This window comes from Jatropha curcas, chromosome 7, assembly GCF_041381405.1.
Source record: "Jatropha curcas cultivar XTBG-Jc1 chromosome 7, XTBG_Jcur_1.0, whole genome shotgun sequence".
NCBI lineage: Eukaryota > Viridiplantae > Streptophyta > Magnoliopsida > Malpighiales > Euphorbiaceae > Jatropha > Jatropha curcas.
The window spans coordinates 27,480,608-27,500,481 of NC_143157.1; the positions used below are offsets into that span (position 1 = coordinate 27,480,608).

The 19,874-nt window shown below is 31.7% G+C and overlaps 3 protein-coding genes across 3 annotated transcripts; all 3 read left to right on the plus strand.

Moving 5' to 3' along the window:
- Positions 1-7,610: 7,610 nt before the first annotated feature.
- LOC105632083 (auxin-responsive protein IAA14) lies at positions 7,611-9,709 on the plus strand. The gene is made up of 5 exons (XM_012214369.4): positions 7,611-8,054; positions 8,138-8,358; positions 8,855-8,990; positions 9,216-9,277; positions 9,413-9,709. Exons 1-5 carry the CDS (start codon positions 7,786-7,788, stop codon positions 9,448-9,450), a joined length of 726 nt encoding a protein of 241 aa, XP_012069759.1. The 5' UTR covers positions 7,611-7,785; the 3' UTR covers positions 9,451-9,709.
- A 2,270-nt stretch (positions 9,710-11,979) lies between these two features.
- Positions 11,980-15,381, plus strand: LOC105632084 (Sec23/Sec24 protein transport family protein). Its single transcript, XM_012214370.4, has 2 exons — positions 11,980-12,980; positions 13,513-15,381. Exons 1-2 carry the CDS (start codon positions 12,276-12,278, stop codon positions 15,169-15,171), a joined length of 2,364 nt encoding a protein of 787 aa, XP_012069760.1. The 5' UTR covers positions 11,980-12,275; the 3' UTR covers positions 15,172-15,381.
- Positions 15,382-17,771: 2,390 nt separating this feature from the next.
- LOC149495108 (magnesium transporter MRS2-2-like) lies at positions 17,772-19,874 on the plus strand (the record flags this gene model as incomplete). The annotated part of the gene is given in 5 exon segments (XM_089723684.1): positions 17,772-18,304; positions 18,405-18,434; positions 19,025-19,178; positions 19,350-19,471; positions 19,857-19,874. Coding segments are annotated over 5 exon segments (588 nt in total), but the record flags the coding sequence as incomplete, so codon positions are not given.

Below are 19,874 nucleotides of genomic sequence, written 5' to 3' on the forward strand. Positions count from 1 at the left end.
TTGGACCCAACAAAATTTCTGACACAGAATTTTTGCCAAGACAAATGTTACAGTTAATTTCAGGTTTTAAAAATAATGGTACAGAGATGGTATTGACAGTTGGATTCTGACCGATTCTAAACTGTTAAAATATTGTATATATTTCTTAGACACTGAATGTTTTAGAAAGGTTATGGAAAAACTCTGAAGTAATGAGATGTAAGGAATTGATTCAGTTCTATTAATTCCTTTTCTTTCTTTCTTTTTTCCCAGTTAGAGACATATAACCAACTAATGTGTCTAAATGTTGAAAGAAGCAAGCAATGAAAGTGGGATATATGCTGATCTAGCCACGTATAGATTTCGAGTCACCGAATTGGTATGAGAAACAAGACACAAATGTCCTCATTATATTCTCACAGCCATGATTTTATGTCTTCTGATTACAATAAAACAGACATTGAGACCCTTATACAGAAGGGCATGGACTGGAATATTGAATTAATAATAATAAATAATAATATTGCATGGTTTTAATTAACAAGTCGGTGCTACCTAGCTAATGACATTTTACAGTTAAACTCCTCAGTAATTAAGAAATGATGAAGTGGCATTAGTTAAGCATTAATAAGGTTATGAGAATGAGCAGAACCTGGTGAAGGGGGCCTTTAAGAGAGGAATTGAATGCTTGAACATAGACAAAATGACAAATATACAACTTAGCCAAAACTATAGTGGTCCTAAAAAAAGCCAACACAGAGAGAAATCCAACTCATAAAAGCCCCCCACCCCCTGATGGGAGGGGCACTGAAACAAAATATGGGTGTCACTAATTGTAGGGCACCTTTCACTGCATTAAATCCGTGGGCTTTCCCATATTAATTTCTCTTGTTCATATCTGCCTCTAGCTTTAGGACCACTTTCCCACTTTAAATCAAACCATCATCTGGTTAAGGAATTAATGATCCATTAATTAAAATTTTCTCATTCCATTTTAAAATCGTAATTGAGTTTGTTGTTTTTTTTAACACTTTTTTCTTACGAAATTAATTTTATTTTAAAATTTACAGTTTCTCTCTGTAACTATTTTTTCACGTAAATTTAACTTTATATGTAGATTATTTTCTTTACTCAAGAATGTCTTAAAACTTGAGATTTCAATAAACCTGTCAAAGGATATTTAATTGATGGACCGAGATGGTCAAGCAAGAAGAAGAGTTGGAAATCGAAATCTCCATTATTGTGTTATTTCAAAAGCGTGTTTTGATTTCAAAAAGATGTCCAACAACCGATCAGGTAGAGTTAGATATGCATATGAAGGAAGCATCATAACTTCGTTAGCAGTTACACGTGTGCTCATAGATACCTATATACTGGGAGTGGGATCAACCAGTCAGAGGGAGAAGAAGAACAAGAACCTGTCTGGTTGCCAGACTTCGACACCAAATAATTTTGCTTACCAACTTTAAATTTTGCTTTGCTCACTTGTGTGGCTGAAAAAATTGATCTGTGATCTCATATTTGTTACTTATAGTAATCGCACGTGCGATACATATGCTATTAAAATAAATAAATCGGATATGTAACGCGTTTATTGACCATTTTAGGGCATGATTTGATTTGAATTGGTTGAAGTCGGGCAGGCCACGTCTGTGCATCAAATGCCATTGATGGCGCGCCTAAAAGAAGCTGCTAAGTAAGAACACGTTATACATATATATGCATGATTATGTATATGGGACCTATTGTTGTTCTTCTTCTCATTAGTCTTGTCTGGGGACTCAGGCCAAAACAAAAAAACAGGTTGAGTTCAGTTCAGAAAACTTTGTATGGGGTGGGAAACTATTAACTAGAGTTAGCTTTAAGTTTACATTTCAGGATAAATTAATTCAGATTATTCAACATTGAAGAACTTACAAGGAGACACACCATGGTTGGTTGTAAGTTACCCTTGGTTGACTTGCAAAATTTGAAAACCTAATTCTATTTTTATCTGTACAAATAATTTAATTTATTATAAATGATTTGTCACTAATTAAATCCAATAGATGAACTTAATTTTTCTTTTAACCATTCTGTATCCGATGTCTATTTCGACTAATCTAGATTCGGACCGGATAAACTTATAAAAAAAATAAAGGGCTCTAAGGGATCTGGTGGTTAAATCTAATAGATGAACTTAATTATTGTTATACCTAAAACTACTAAAGAAAATAGTCAAAGGATTCATTTAATTTTCTAGAATTAAAAAATACAAATTGTAAGACGAAGTTCAGTTTGTAGTTTGATAAGCCAATGTGCCACGAAATATATTCTTGACAGAAATGGGAACAGTCAAGCTTGGGGCTGCCTGCCTGTCCTGGTTCAATGCTTTCAATGGTTTAAGATTCAAGTGGTTTTACCTCATTTGCATCTTGCAATAATAAATGATTAATTGCCATTCTTTTTTCTTTTTATTTTTAATCAACAGGATTAAGCTGCTAAGCACGCCCACAGTTTCAACTAATATTACCTTTAAATTAAGTTGCATCTAATCAATAATTAATTTAAAAATCCCAAAAGAATAATAATTTTATGTACATAAATATAGTAATAATTAAGCTCCACCAAAAAAAAAAAAAAGGAAACGGAAAAATTAAGACGACCGGAAAAATGATAATGACAACGCAAAAATCAAGAACAGAAAACAACGGTGAATCGAATCTCAGCAATTAAATGTTTCAGTAATGTTAGGTGGAGTAGGAATGTCAGTGCACATTTTTAAAATAAAATAAAAAAATTGAAAACGTCCTAAAAATTACCAATGATATTTATGTACATTTCCCTTATTCTTTGTTAATATCTTGGGTCCAATATAAACAATCTCAAATTGAAAAATGAATTTTCATATGATATAATACAATTAATTAATAATAGGTCGACTTTGATGGGATTTAATCAAATGGAGAGATTAAATATTTTTTTTCTAACATTATAAAAAAAAAACACATATGAGATAATTATAAGATTTTTTATTTAAATGTCAGTGTAAATAGTTAGGTGATATGGGTCCATTGATGAAGGCCTGGAGAGTATTTGACACCATTAATTAATATTTGAAGGGCCAAAAATGGGCTTCCTGCACATAATAATATGTCACTTTTACCTTTTATTTATTTATTTTTTAGAGGGCCATGAAGATGGAAATCAAGCAAATAGCTGTTGCCTTACCTAATTGCACATTCACAGATTTGCATCACTGTCTGCCTTAACATTTTCTTTTATTTCCTTTTTGTGCTTCTGCTCTGGATAATCCTCTCGTTCACACTAGTGCAACCATGAATTTTCTTTTTTTTTTTTTTCATTTAAATTATTAAATACTTCTGTATTTGCATTAAAGGATCTTAAATCGGACTAACGAATACTAAAATGAGTGGCACGGCACTTTTCTTTCTTAAGTGAGGTGAAAAATTTGATTTTCATAAATAAAGCAAATATTTGCTGTAAACACTGACTAACCCAATATGAACAGGATTTAATCTTAGTACAGTAGGTAGGCGTTACTATAGAAAGAAATCTTAAAATGAAATTTTTGAAATTCAATTTGACTATATATTTATATATATTGTAAATCAATAATTTTAGAAAAATATCAAATTCGAAATATGTGAGACAAATTGTCTATCACTACATTATTAATACTTAAACAATATAATTAATAAGTAGTTGAATTAACGGAAATAGATTGCATTTTCAAGTAAATTTTACCTATAAAGTCAATGAATTAAAATTTAAGATTGCTACTGTTAAGAAGACTTTACAAAAACGAAAGACACCAATATGCGTGGTGAATGCTATATATGTGTTTCTATATATGCGTTTCTATATATGCGTCCTGTCCTGTGCTGTGGTTACATTCTCTTCTCGTCTTTTATAGTAATCGTTATTAAACAATATTGCTGAGCCTCTCTTACTTTTTTTTTCTTTTGACAATATAAATAATATTACGTGCACTTCTAATTTAATTTGTTTATTCTTATCGTTAACAGAGATTTATTTAACTCTAACAAAATAAACAAATGTCAAAAAGAGTGAGAAAAAAAAAAAAGAAGTAATCAAGCACAAAAATAGACAGTTTGATCCATTTTAGGTAATTTACCGGCCAAGAAAATGATGATCTTCTTTGAAAAAGCATGGTGATTCTCTTGTCAGCCGCTAATGGATTTGGTAATCCTCTTTGGTTTTAGTCAAACAGTTGTAATTAGTGTATCGTATATTTCCATAATCATTCGCAGATTATAAACTATATATATATATATATATATATATATATATATATATATATATATATATATATCATGAACGGCCCAAAAGACAAGCTTTGAGGATTATAAAATTTTTTGTTAATTAATTAGTTATAATTAACATAAAAACCGCGTTAGTTAGGACTTAAAGGGAAGGATATATTTTTAAGTAGACATTCCAAAGAGAGAGTGCCATTGTTAGCCCCCACCATGGTATCTAATGTCTCAATTTCCACCAACATTTGGAATAATATTATTGTGGGAGAAGATTCTCATATATTGCATTTGTAGGACCAGAGATTAATTAATAAGCTGATTAAACAATTAATTAAGTATGCACCATTAATTAGTTTTTTTTTTTTTTTCAAAGGAGATCAAATTGGGATATCACCCCTGGATCTAACCCTTCTGATATGACAGCAGCATATAAATATATAAGAGCATGGGATGGCATGCCTTTTAACTATCGCGAAAATGTTATTGCATTTCTGTTCTGTGTCAAACATGTAATTTGTAAAAATTGTCATTGCAGGCCTACAAAGAGGGTAAAATACTCTCTGTTAAATGTTTAAAGAGACTTTATATTTAATGCTCAATCTTGAGATCTCCGATAAGGGAGAAAAGATCTATGTCATCCATAATAACCATTTTTTAGAATACAAATATATAGTTGAAAGCTTAATTCTAAGGGTTAGGTTGTAATTTTTATTTTATTGATTAGGGTTTGATTCAACGTCTAGGAGTTACTCAAATTATATAAATTATTGATGTTTGAATTGATATTAAACAATTAGATAATTGAGTTAAACAAGTTTTAATTTCATGTTAAATTAATTAATTATATATTATTCTTAAAAAAAATTGAATTGAAGTATTAATTTGTGCATAATATCAAGGGATACATGTCATAAGGCCCACGGAGAAGAAAAAGAGGAAGATTGATGTAGAAAGACTTCACCTAGTAGAAAAGGGCAGGTATAGAAATCAATACTCACTTTTGAGGAAAAAACAAAATATATCTGGTACCACTGTGTTCATATCTGGATTTTGGTGGCTATAAATCACCACACGACCACCTTATTACATGATATTTTCTAATTCAACTTTGTATATATTACTATGTGTAGACATAGCTAGGTTATATCTTGATAATTGTAATATAATTATAGTATAATCTAATATTACAATGGGTGAATTCATTATTCAAAATTCGATAATTTCTTAATTTTTCTTCAAAAATAGAAAAAGGTTGAAGTTAATTTCTCTTATGGAGGCAATATCAAGTGAGAATCATCACATTTTTTTTTTACGAGTTATTTAGGTGTTCAAATATAAATATTCTTTTATATATCTAATTAGTAGATATGATTTTGACTCGTCTATTTCCTTTGGGAGTTATCAATAGGAGGAAGATGTGGTTGGGAGAGGCAAAGCCTAATTAAGATGATGGGATAATTATGAATAGAGAGCATAGCTTGGTTAGAATATAAAAAACAAGCAAGAATGGGGTTGGGAGATGTTGATGGGGCAAGGGCACAGCTAGGGTTAGGGATGTTTCCATCTCTAAGGGATGTGACCTGTCTGTAAGTCACCACCATGCCCTTCAATTACCCCTTTAGAATTAATGATGTTGATGATGTTCTTGTTTACTTGTGTTCTCTGCATGAGAATTCTCAACACTATTAGCTAGCTACTCTCGTTTTTGCACCCACATTTATTACTTTTTACATAGATTGACCTCACCAATTGGATATATGTTTGTCTTCTTGTAATAATTTCCATATCATATGTATAAAAAGAAATTGTCATTCCAAAAAGAGTTATAACTTACAATCTCACAGTTTAACTTTGAAAATGACTCTATATACTTTTAAGCCAATTTTGTAATTACCTAAAAAAATTTTGATATTTAGTACTTTGTATTTCCAAATATTAACTCTCTCTCAATATATATATATTATATTTTCTTCAAAAATAAATTATTTTTGGTTTTTTTCATATCGAGGAAAGGTTTTGTCCTCGTATTTAATTACTAAATTTAAAATATGAATTGATATATTAATATATTATGAATTTGCCATTGGGAATTTCATGAATTATTGATTCATGTGAGTAGATGCATAATTGGAAGTTTCATAGAAGAATCTTAGCATGAAATGGCAATGTGTCTATACATATTTTTATTGATGAAAATGGCATATGACTCAGTCGTGCTTGTTCTCAGCAAAACGGACCCCCAGGACCCGATGGGAAATAATAAGGTACAAGCTGAACATGGCAATGTTCCCATACACTATACTGTATATAATTAATAAAAGAAATAATTAATTTTGCTGTAATTAAGTTTTTGTGGTGATGATGCCAAGTGCCAACATGCCTACCTTTACGGGGAAGATGAGGGAAATTCAATTTGAAAAGGACCTTGGAAAATGATGAGAAAATAATAATGGTTATAGTTTTTTTTTTTTTTTGTTGAAATTGATGGGAGATTAGGATAATAATCATTGCATTCTAAAAAGAAAAAGGCTAGTGATAATTAAATCCATCATCATTTGACATCAATGGTTCTTCAACTAAATAATTTAATTCCATGAGTTTCTTAAACTTTTTATTTTAAATTTCTCATATAATGATATACTATGGATTAATTGTTTATAATCATAAATGTATTATTATTGCTATTATTTTATTAAATTATTATTACATTTCTTTTTGCTACTTAATTAGTTCTACTTCTCAAATCTTAATTATTACAATAATCTATTTGTTCTTATTGATGGTATGAAATAAAAAAGAAGTGAACAATCACAATTTCATATTTTAAACTCTTAATTTTATAAAAAAAATTGTCTAAAGATATACCTCATTTTTATTGATTCAATCGTCTGTTGATGAATAATTCATTATTTTTCTTAATTTTCTTCGTCTAATGTATTTTAAATAATTTTATTGATATATATTTTATCAACTCTCTTTATATAGAAGTAAAGTAGAAATTAATTAGGACACAAATATTATATAACCGGACTAATTAATTAAGGCTAGTTAAACCTCCTAAATTGCTAAATTTTCTTTTTACTATGTACTTTGCATGTGATGGTTTGACCTTTAGGAAAATATATAAACAAAAAAAAAAAAAAAAAAAAAAAATTGAGGCAAACCCCTTAATTAATTTGCTACTCAATTAAGGAGTCGGCTGTATACCTCCTCTCTATCATCATGATGATCAACGTGACAGAACTGTCCACGTGTCGACAAACCATAGACCAACTATTTGATATGACATACACATGCAGCTACACGCACAACCTCCCCACCTCCAACATAGTTATATTATTGGGGGTCTCTCTCTTCGCTAGCTTGCAAAACAGAGAAGAGGACACAACAAAGAAGAAGCAAAGAAACAAGCAAAAAATTTAGCTATCAAAAGCAAGAACAAGAAAGAAAAGGAGCAACAATACAAGAAAATAAATACAAAGTCAATTAGACTTCACTTTAACCCAGTTCAAAGTGTGGCCAAGAAATGGCGAGCGCAATTATAGGCGGCGAGCGAGCTGATTTGAACTTCAAGGAGACTGAGCTGTGTCTTGGATTGCCTGGTGGCGGCAAAACGGAAGTGGAGACACCAAAAGCTACTGGAAAAAGAGGATTTGCAGAGACTGTTGATTTGAAGCTTAATCTTCAAGCTAAAGATGGTGTTATGGATCTGAATGAAAATATCAAGAATGCTTCAAAGGACAAGAATCACCTCCCAACTTCCACCATCAAGGACCCTGCCAAGCCACCAGCCAAGTAAGTTCATTTTATTTGCATTTAAATAAGAGGTGTAAATGTTAATTACGTAATACTAATTATTACTGGGTTTTTTATTTCAGAGCTCAAGTTGTGGGTTGGCCCCCAGTTAGATCTTACAGGAAGAACATAATGGCCAATCAGAAGAACAACAGTGATGAAGGTGAAAAGAGTTTGAGTGCAGCATTTGTGAAGGTTTGCATGGATGGTGCACCTTATCTTCGTAAGGTAGACCTTAAGATGTACAAAAGCTACCAAGAGCTATCTGATGCCCTAGCCAAAATGTTCAGTTCCTTCACTATGGGTAAGTAATATCCATTAATTTATATCCATAACACAAGTTATGAAAAGTTTTACATATAAATTTGCTCAAAGACAGAGAATTTAACAGATCTGTTTAAGGTTATGCTTGTTGAACATGCTCAAAAATATATTAGGTCATGTGTGTGTCCTTTCTTTTTATAGAGGATAGTGCTAATTAAACTACGTTCAGAACTGTTTTGAGAAATTAAACTTTTAAAGTGCAATGCCATGGCAGAATAATTACTTCTTTTTTCTTTTTCTCTCCTTTTCTTTTGAGGTTGAAGGACAGACAAAAACTGTTGCTTCTTATATTCTTGCTCGCTGAAGAAAGCAACACATGCAGAAATTAAAATAATGAAATTAATTAACATCAAGAAATAATGCACTCATGAGATCAAATGGAATTTGTTTAGATCTAGGTCAGTGTATATTTATTATAGAACAAAAGAAGGTACTTTTTAGCTAAAATGGTTCTTTCAACTTAATTAAATATGAAGGTAATTATGGAGCCCAAGGAATGATAGACTTTATGAATGAAAGCAAGTTGATGGATCTCCTCAACAGCTCTGAATATGTGCCAACCTATGAAGATAAGGATGGTGACTGGATGCTCGTGGGCGATGTTCCATGGGAGTAAGTTCTTTTTTCATTTCCTCTGTAATTCTATTAAAAATTATAAATAATTATCCAAAAGAAAAGACATGTACAGTCCAAATTAGGTAGCCATGAAACACATGCATGTACAATATATTTATACATATGGCTATTAAGATGGATAATTCCTAAACAATTATATATTTAACTCAAGGAAAAATAAAGATTAATTATGACTAAGTATTTACATGGGTTCTCATGCAGGATGTTTGTTGATTCATGCAAGCGCTTGCGCATTATGAAAGGATCTGAAGCTATTGGTCTTGGTATGCACCTTAATTATACATTTCATATGTCATAATCATTTGTATGATCTTTAGTAAAAACTTTTAGTTATTTTTCTAATTAAATAATATATAGTTTTAGGTGATAAATACTAACAATTATTTGCCTAATTGCAGCACCAAGAGCTATGGAGAAATGCAAGAGTAGAACTTAATTAAATAGCTTGCCTGCTCTCTATATGATTTAGTCTTTTTGCACCCAAGAAGACTAGACAACAAAGGCAGGCACTTGTGCAAGCAATTGGTGTTTTGTTTTGGATTGTGTCTGTATTTTAATTTGATGATGATGGTATATAAATATGAAAGATCTAGACATTTGTAATGGACAAGAAGCAATAAACTTAACCCCCTATTGTCTGGCTTGTTTATTTACTAATGGCTTTGCTTAATGATAATTTCCCCTTATTTTGGTTATTGTTTGTTGTTGTCCTAGTTGTTTAAATGTTTTAATATTCCTTCAATTTTAATGCTATCAAAATCTTTTTTTTTTTTTTTTAATTTTATCAGACAGATTCCTCATCTGATTTATTTGTCTTTTTTTAAATATTATTATTATTATTATTGAAGTTATTAAATTGATGAGGGGGAACAAGGCCATGTGCATGTTGATGGGGCTTTCAATTATGGCCATTAGTTTGTATTCTGTATACATATGTTTTTTAAGTTTGAGATAAGCAAAACTATGTATTTGATTGGTGAATGTAGGATTCTAGCTACTGGGGACTGAATGTGGTGTGGTTGGCATTCTATTTTTTTAATAATAATATAATCCTAATAATAATAATTAGTTATTAACACTTGTACATTGTGCCTAATTGTGTTTCTTATTATATGATGTGATTGTAATTGAATGTTATGGGGATCACTAACATTTCATTTAATTTAGGTCAGATCTATATATATATATATATATGAAAGAAGGGTTTGATCTTTTTCTCTCTGTTCTTGCACCTATATAGTATATATATTTTTTAAGCAATAAAAGTTTTCTTGGATCTGGCATTAATTATGGCAGACTCATATTCTATCTTTAACGGAAACAAATAATTTTGACATGTTTGGTTCTCAAAGTGTGCAGCAAAATTACCGCAAAAGCAACAAAATTGTCTCTTTAACCAAATGCCAATTCTTCCAAAGCTAGCTTTCTAAAAATGGATTTATAGGATGTGCTCTCTACTTTGGTAATCTGAAATATTACGTAACATAATGTAATTAAGAATATTTTAATTATATGACATATGTTTTTTTACGGTTTATCAAATAAAACCTATGTCCTTACTGCATTACTTAAAAAACACTGCTATTTAACAAAATTCCACCAGACCAACCGGTGAGGGACTAGACACAGTCGATCTGACTTCTCCAGATAAAGCTTAGGTTAATCTAGAGACGTCGACAAAAGTTTTCTTAGTTAGCTTGCGGTGTCGTGTAATTTTAAACGACTATAGTCTGTAGGAATTTGTTTGTCAGTTTAAGTGGACGACAATTCGGCGTCAAAAATAACTCATGTTGTCGTTTCTAAAATGGGCATCGGCCCATTTTCCCCAACAAATGGGCTTAGAGATTCTTTTCATTAGTATTATGAATAACCTACTCGTCGTTTGTAATTGTTCATGCAACCCTAGCCCAAGAGTATACTTATCATGTACGGCCCATTTTATCTCAAAAAACTTGAACTCCAGACTTGCAGATCAACCTACTAATACTATGGAGTTATTATTTTCATACTGCTCCGAGCTATTAATTGGACGACAATGGGCATTTAGATATAGAAACAGAAATGACAATAGAGTATTTTTCAAATATTTTCAATATACTTCATATTCTGTAAACTAATGCCAGTTTAGAACAAATAAATTATAATTGTAGAATTCATTTATAAAATGAATTTACCATATTTGGTATGTTCAATTTAAAATAAGAAATTCAATTGAATTCTACAAAATTATGTTTTGAATAAATTCTTAAATGAAAATTCATTTGTTTTTATTTCTTATAATACCACTGATATAATAATTTAATAAAAATAAATAATAAACACCAATTATATTTATTATGTACAATATAATATCTTGTCATTTTTTTATTAAAATCTAAATAATAAATTTCAGATGAATAAGTAACATTAATATTTCATGCTAATTAATTAATTATATAAACAGTAACATTAATCATAATAATTATTTTTAATTGATGAAAAAATTTTGTTGATTTAAGGAATTAATTTGGAAACTAAAAAATATTAAGAATGTTATTATTGTTTTTAGTTGCATTCGAAAACAATTGTCGAAGTTTTTATAATTTTATAGAATAAAAACAAACAGTATTACTAGACTTAAAAAAAACGTCTATTTTGGAACTTTTCAAAAAAAAAAGAAAAAAATAAAAAATATACATCATTATTGGATTTGAAAAAAAAAAAATAAAGTTGTTATAGTTTGGAATTTTCCAAAGAAAATAAATAAAAAGGAAAAAAAAAGTAAAAATAATTATAATAGAGTAATTTTGTCAACAAATATTTTAATAGTCAATTTTAAAAATTTTATTTACAGATTTCATCGATTTTAATAAAATGTAAATTATGCAAACCTAATTTCACATAATTCGATTCTTAAAATTTAAATCATTTTTTTTACATTTCCAAACACAAATATTTTAAATTTCAAAATGAATTCGTGGAATTCGCTTGTTGCAAACAGGCTATACTCAACAATTCACAGGTCACAAAGCAGAAGTAGGATTAGATCAATTAACCCCCCAAGTTGTTGGGGCTTTTCGCTTTGCCTCACTTTCTCAGGAACCAACCACACCTTTCATCAATCATTACTCTCGCCTCCTGATGTTTACTTCCTCATTGCTACATCCAGGATTCCTTTCCTGTATCAACCGTACGAAACCCCTTCTTCCCTTTTTCTTTTAAAAAGAAAACATGAAACCAGCTTAAAAAACCTACTTACCCAGATCGAATCCTATCTCTACAATGGATTTCGTGGAGCTGGAGGCAATCGAGGGCCTGCGATGGTCCTGGAACGCTTGGCCCACGACAAAAAATGAAGTCACATCCCTGGTAATTCCACTTGGCATCATGTGTACACCACTCATGCAATCTTTGGAGCTTCCAATTCTACCTTACGAGCCCCTTACCTGCACACGCTGTGGTGCTGTATTAAATCCTTACGCTCGCGTTGATTACCAATCTCGTATTTGGAGCTGTCCCTTCTGCTACCAGAAAAACACTTTCCCTATTTCTTATTCCGGTATTGGAGAAACCAATCTTCCAGCTGAGCTTTTCCCCACTTACAGTACCGTTGAATACAAACTCGATAAGATCGATGCAAAAATTGCTTCTTCTGCGCATTTGGGTTATAGTTGGGCAAATGGATTGTCTTCTTCTAATGTGTCTTTGTCATCGATGGCGTCATTGGGGACTCCGAGAATGGCCGCCGGTGGTGGGGAGGTGAAAGGGGTGGGACCTGCTTTTATATTTGTGGTTGATGCTTGCACGGCGGAGGAGGAGCTGATGGCTGTTAAAAATGAGTTGTTATTGGTTATTGAGCAGTTGCCAGAAAATGCGCTTGTGGGTTTGGTTGCCTTTGATTCAATGGTTAGGGTTTATGATCTGGGGTTCTCGGAGTGCTCGAGGGTGGTTGTGTTTCATGGTGAACGTGAGGTTTCATCGGAGCAGGTACTTAGCTATATCGTTAAACTCTATTCAATTAGCAATTTTAAACTTTGGATTATTTACCTGTTTGTTTGTTTGTTTATTAATTTGATTATTCTTCTATTCTTCTTGAGGGTATTGTACATGATTTGCAGTGCTTGAAATTATACTTCTTTGATGATGTTGTGAACTTTAATGTTGAAAATATTTGCACTTTGCTCATCAACTGGTTGATTAAGTTTCAAATTTCAATGCTTCTGTTTCATATTATGCACATTATTGCACAGCTGAAAGGCTGACTTGGTTTTGATCTTGTTGTTGTCAACCTTTTGATTCCTTGGTTAATCTACGTCTCTTTACTGGACTTAAGATAAGTAAGGAAATGTCCTGTGTCTTGCATTCATATCACAAGCCACTATGTAACTATAAGATGTTCACAAATATTCCAGGTTCTTATATGCACCAACAGTTTTTTAATGTTTATTAGGCATCCAGAAAAAACAAAATTAATGATGTTTGTCTAATCAGATGTTTTGGGTTGCTTTTGAACCCATAGATCCAACAGTTTTTGGGGATAAATAAAACCAAGATGCAGCAACTTGGAAAGACGCCATTTGTCCAGAATCAGGGATTTTTGCTACCCATATCTGAATGTGAGTTCAACATCACTACAGCAATTGAAGAAATTTGTTCTTTAGCAGTGGTCATGTCTGGTCATCGCCCTCAAAGATGCACTGGTGCAGCAATAACTGTTGCGCTTGGACTGCTTGAAGGATGTTCAGTGCATACTGGCTCCCGCATTATGGTTTTCACTTCTGGACCCGCAACTTTGGGGCCAGGGATGATTGTGGATTCATCTCTCACTAATGCCATCAGAACTCATAGAGACCTCATTAATGGTCGTGCACCATACCATGACAAATCATGCAGCTTCTACAATCGATTGTCACAGAGATTATCTGATGCATCTATTGTTCTTGATTTATTTGCTTGTTCTCTTGATCAAGTAGGGGTGGCGGAGCTAAAAGCCCCAGTTGAGAGGTCAGGTGGATTCATGATGTTAGGAGAGTTATTTGAGTCAGATCAATTCAGGAAATGCTTGAGGCACATTTTTAGTCGGGGTGAAGATGGGAGTTTGAAGATGTATTTTGATGCAACTATTGAGGTGATCACCACAAGAGATGTAAAAATCTGTGGAGCACTTGGACCTTGTGTTTCTCTTCATAAAAAAAATGACTTAGTGAGTGATCGTGAAACTGGGCAGGGTGGCACGTATGCATGGAAATTGGGCACACTAACGAATAAAACATGCATAGCTTTCTTCTTCGAAGTAGGCGATGAACAGAAGGCGCATCCTGGGTCTGCATTTTTTATACAATTTATAACACGATACCGACATGGAAACATGGGAATCCAGAAAAGAGTTACAACAGCTGCAAGAAGATGGGTTGGAAACAAGTCAGCAGAAATCACTGCTGGTTTTGATCAGGAAGCAGCAGCTTCAGTCATGGCAAGACTTGCCATTCACCGAGCAGAGACATGTTATGCTCGAGATGTCATCAGATGGTTAGATGACAACCTTATTCGTTTTGCTTCTAAGTTTGGGGACTATATACAGGAAGATCCATCTACCTTCAGGTTGTCAACAAACTTTTCTCTTTACCCTCAGTTCATGTATTATTTGAGGAGGTCTCAATTTATTGATGTTTTCAATAGTTCTCCTGATGAAACTGCATTTTTCCACTTGATGTTAAACCGTGAAGGGGTGGTAGGTTCCCTTATCATGATACAACCTACACTTTTTCAGTATTCATTTGATGGACCTCCTATTCCAGTCCTCTTAGATGTTCGCTCGATCGCTGCCGATGTTATTTTGCTCTTCGATTCCTACTTCCATGTGGTGATTCATTATGGGTCTAAGATTGCTCAGTGGAGGAAACTTGGCTATCACAAAGATCCAAACCATGAGAATCTAAGAAAGTTGTTGGAAGCTCCCGAAGTTGATGCGGAACAATTGGTGGGGGAACGAATACCAGCACCTAAACTGATAAAATGCGACCAACACAGTAGTCAGGCTAGGTTTCTTCTGGCAAAGTTGAATCCATCTGTTACTCAGAACTCAACATACACAGAAGGATCAGAGATCATTCTCACGGACGATTTGAGTTTGCAAGATTTTATAGATCACTTGCAAACACTGGCAGTGAAAGCTTAACAAAGAGGAGTGTTGTACAGAGTTTCTCCTGTTCGAGTTGTTCTGTGTTTTTCTTTGCATAGAGCTAGAAATATATGTTGTATATTGTTTCCAATAGTTAAGGTTTCGGGTCGTTATACTAGGAAGAGGTACACACATGACATTATAGAAACAAGGTTGTTTGGTTTCTTTTTATTTTTTCCTCTATTTAAATTAAGAGACGGTTTGATATTTCTCGTTTTTTGTTTGGATACTGGAGTTTATGGGTACCTATCAATGATAGAAATTTTTATGGATCAAAATTAGTTTAAAACAAAAAATATATATTAATTTGGGAAGAACTTATATATCATGGAACAGTTTGGTTGTCCATGTTTAACTGATGACACGAAAGTAATATTCTGATGCATTGCACAACTGCTTCTGTCGGCTTTCATGTCCATCGCCTTGAAAACAAAATATTCGTTTTCTTTTCGTTCTTTAAATAATAAGGTCTTCCTATATCGCATCATCTGGTTAATAATAATTACTAAAGAAAAATTAAAAGAAGCAACCTAAAAGTAAAGTAAAACAAGAAGAAAAACCCTCAACCGTCAATTGAATCAAAATTGGAAAAATAATATTAAAATTGGTACGTTGGCGTGGGGGAGTAAGTAAATTGGTGAGACTTGTCATTTTAATCATTAGGAGCACGCGCATAAGATAGATCAGTTACATGTCTTTATCAAAATTATAGTTATACTAATAATTTTTACAAAATACATTAATATATATATATATATTTTAGAGATATACATATTCTACAAACATCTCAAAGATTCCGAGAGTTTGAAATATCATTCCTAATATTTAAAATTTAATAAAATTATCTTTTAAATTATTTTATATTTAATAATTAATTTAAAATAATTATCTTAGCTGTTTATTAATACAATTATTAAAAAAGTCAATATTAATATGAAAAGGAATTGAATATGGGTTCCTAACTGTAACCCTTATATTTAAAATTCATTTGCACATGTCTTAACAATTTGGGCAACAAATAAAAATTATAAATAATCTAACTAGAGTACTGAAAAAAAAAAAATGTTCCATTTGCATTTAATTTAATAATAATGTAAGGGTCATATCAAAGATGTTGCATTGAATTTTTTTTGTCTTTTACTTAATAATCAGATAAAATAAACGGTCGTATTCAAAAGTACATAGAATTTGTTTTGCTTCAACCAGAAAGCACATCCATAGTATAGTTTTTTATATTTATTTTTTTAAAAATCAAGCACATCCATACTCCATTGTTTGAGTTATCACTTTTAAAATTTATTTATCTTAAATCTATCACTTTTCAGTAAATAATTAAATTATAATATTAACAAGAATCTTAATTTTTTGTCACCGAAATGTAAATATTATATTTTGTTTATGATAAATAGATAATTACTGAGTGGGCAAGTTTATTATTTCTAAAGGAGACAGTTAGATAGTGTTATTCAGAATCTAAAGCAACCGTCATGATGAAAGTAAGCAGCTCTTTTTCATTTTTCAAAAAAAAAAAAATCTTTTTCACCGACCCTAATTATAAAAATCACGAGAACAGCCAAGGAGTTAGGTATCAGCATAATAACAATTAAATAGAGAAGGAATTTAAAAACATGAGTCATGGGTTTTAATTAATAAAATTTTAACACATTATATGGAAAGGAGAAGGAAAAAAAAAGAAAAAAAAGAAGAAAATGATTAAATATTATAATTTTCTTTCTTTAATTGTTTTCTACCCTTATATTTAGATGGAGAAAGAAAAAAAATGAAAAAATGAAACAAATAATAAATCTTGCATTAAACAATTTTCTCACATCCTATAAAATACGTGACAAGTGAAAAATTTATGAGTCACAAAAGGTTATTAACAATTTAGTAAAATATTTAGAGAATCATCGATGCAATTTTCTCAATTCATTTATATTTTTTTTCCAAACTTGGAGATATTTCTATTCCTTGTTTAGGATAAAAATATAATATATATTTTTCTCGCTCTTTCTAAAATTAGAGAAAGTTATTTTCCTTAATATATATATTTTTTTTATTTCAATAAAATTTTCTTTTCAGTATATTTTTATAGGTTACGCCAGAGAACATGTATACTACTGTGGATAAGATATGAACTTTTATTTTAGGGCACTATTTATTTTTGAAAAATAACTTGTCTATAATATATTTTTCATACTTTCAATATTTCGGGTAATCAAAAAATCAATTAATGGAAAATTTTTTTATAGTCAAAGAAAATTAAGTTATTTATCATGAGAATATAGAAAAATTTTAGATATTTGACAAATTTATTATAATTTTATAAATATACATCTTTAATTTATCGATCACAACTGTCACTGCTGATCACCGTTGGCCACCGTTATTAATTACTGACTCCTACCGCAATTATTATTTTTTTATATTTTCTCTAGTATTTAATAATAAATTTTAAAAATATGAAATTTCTATAATTATAAATCTTCTTAAAGTTAAATCTCTAATGATTCTTAATTAATTACCAATATGTTTTTATAAGTCTACATATAACGTGTCAAACTTACATTGGTTATCACCTAACTCCTACGGTAACCAAACTACATGAAACTCCAGTTCCTTTTTCTTCTATACTCTCCCTTTCAAAAATTTAACCCATAATTATAGACAACTAGCACATTACCATTACCGAATTCTGAAACGAGTTGCTCCTTTTGGTATCAGATTCTCCAATCGCTCTTACGGACTCGGCTAATACTCCCATTGTATCAATACGCAGCTGCTAAATATTCTCATTAATATATTTGCTTTAGGGGTTTTGAGATTAATACCAGTGGAAATGTGATTGGGATTATGGTTATTCGACATGGCGAGGGACAGGTACGTGGTGCCGGCCGACCCTCAGGTGGCTGCAGCTTCGTCTGCAGCCGCCGTCAAGAAAAAAACGCAGCCGGCGAGGAGTTGGATTCTCGTTGACGCTTCTGGTCAAGGCACTATTCTTGATGCCGACAAGCAAGCTATCATGCATCGCGTGCAGATTCACGCGCGCGATCTTCGGATTCTGGACCCATTGTTGTCGTATCCCTCTACGATTCTTGGGCGAGAGAGGGCTATTGTTTTGAACTTGGAGGTTTGTCATATATATTGGATTCCTTTTATACGTTTGTATATATTTCAGTTCTGTTTTGGCGCTTATTTTCTGTTGATGATCGTTTTCTTTTGCTTGACAGCATATCAAGGCAATTATAACTTCCGAGGAGGTTAGTGGGTCTTTCTCTGTTTGTTTATGCAGTGTACATCGCAAATGCAAATTTTAATGCTTGACTGAGTTTAATTGAATCAGTTGATTTTTTGAGTTCAGTTTGATAGTTTTGATAGGGTGGAATGGACTCTTATGGAGTGACAGAGAACTTATTAATATTTGGGTTTTGCAGAATGAGTTTGTGGGTCAATTTATAAACCTGCGGTTTGGTGTTGTGGGACTAAGACATGATCTTGTTACCGTGCACGAAAAAAAATTCAACTGTCAAGTCTTTTAATGACAATATTTTGAACTCTTCTTTTTCCTAGTACTTTAGGTGAAAAGATTTAAGGTTATTAAATTACTGTTATGTATTATCTGATGAAAGTTTGTATGAAAACTGAGCACTAGCCACTAGATGCTCACTTAATGAAATAGCCTTTCTGTTGAATGAAGCTCTATGGGCTCATCATAGCCTTTGATTTGTTCACCTTATGTCCTAACTAGTCCTCTATTAAAGAAATGAGTTGTTTCAATAAAATTTGGTGTTGTTTCATTTTTAATCTTTGTCCTAATCTGATTGTTTTTGTTTTTTCAATATGGTCTTAGGTATTGCTTCGAGATCCATTGGATGAAAATGTTATCCCTGTCGTTGAGGAACTTCAAAGACGTTTACCTCCAGTAAGTCTCATTCCCCAAGGCCAAGGATATGGAAAAGAGTATCCCACTGGGCAAAATGATGTTGAAGCGGGTGAAGAGGATGGTATATTATTTATTTTTTTGAATGTGAAATGAGATTTATTTGGTCAATAAAAAATAAAGATGTGTTTTTTATGAAATGTATATTTTTCACTATCATTTTTTATTCTGTTTTTCTATATAATATAAGAATTTGTTTCATTCTTTTTTGAGTAATTAAACTCGTGCAATTTAGAGTCTCCATTTGAATTCCGGGCATTAGAGGTAGCTTTGGAAGCTATTTGTAGTTTTCTGGCTGCACGGACGACGGAGCTGGAGACAGCTGCTTATCCTGCTTTAGATGAGCTTACCTCCAAAGTGAGTAATTCTTCCACGTAATTACTGGTCCTGTTAATTATTTCTTTTTCTTTTTTTTTTTTTTTAAATTTTTGGTGTTCCCGGGGAGTGGCGGCATCTGATACCTGATCTTAAAATTATGGAGGTTGTCTTACCTTTTTGCACTTTTGTTTCCAGAAAACTGGAAGAGAGAATTGTTGACAGTTTGAGACAATTTTTCTTAAAGCCTTTTATGATTGAGCTTATCATTTGTGTGTTCTGTTTTTGCTATATTTCACTTTCATTTTGCATTCAACCTTTCGAGATTAATAAGTTTTTCTTTCAGGTGCTTCCTCTTTTGTAAAACATTTTCTGTCTCCCAATAATATTTAACCCATTGAATAGCTCATTTAAAAAAAATATGCAGATTAGTAGCCGTAACTTG

Coding starts and splice junctions, on each gene's coding strand:
- LOC105632084 (XM_012214370.4), top strand. CDS start 12,276: ATGGATTTCGTGGAGCTGGAGGCAATCGAGGGCCTGCGATGGTCCTGG. Junction 12,981..13,512: donor GTGAGGTTTCATCGGAGCAG/GTACTTAGCTAT, acceptor TTGAACCCATAG/ATCCAACAGTTTTTGGGGAT.
- LOC105632083 (XM_012214369.4), top strand. CDS start 7,786: ATGGCGAGCGCAATTATAGGCGGCGAGCGAGCTGATTTGAACTTCAAG. Junction 8,055..8,137: donor CCTGCCAAGCCACCAGCCAA/GTAAGTTCATTT, acceptor TTTTTATTTCAG/AGCTCAAGTTGTGGGTTGGC. Junction 9,278..9,412: donor ATCTGAAGCTATTGGTCTTG/GTATGCACCTTA, acceptor GCCTAATTGCAG/CACCAAGAGCTATGGAGAAA.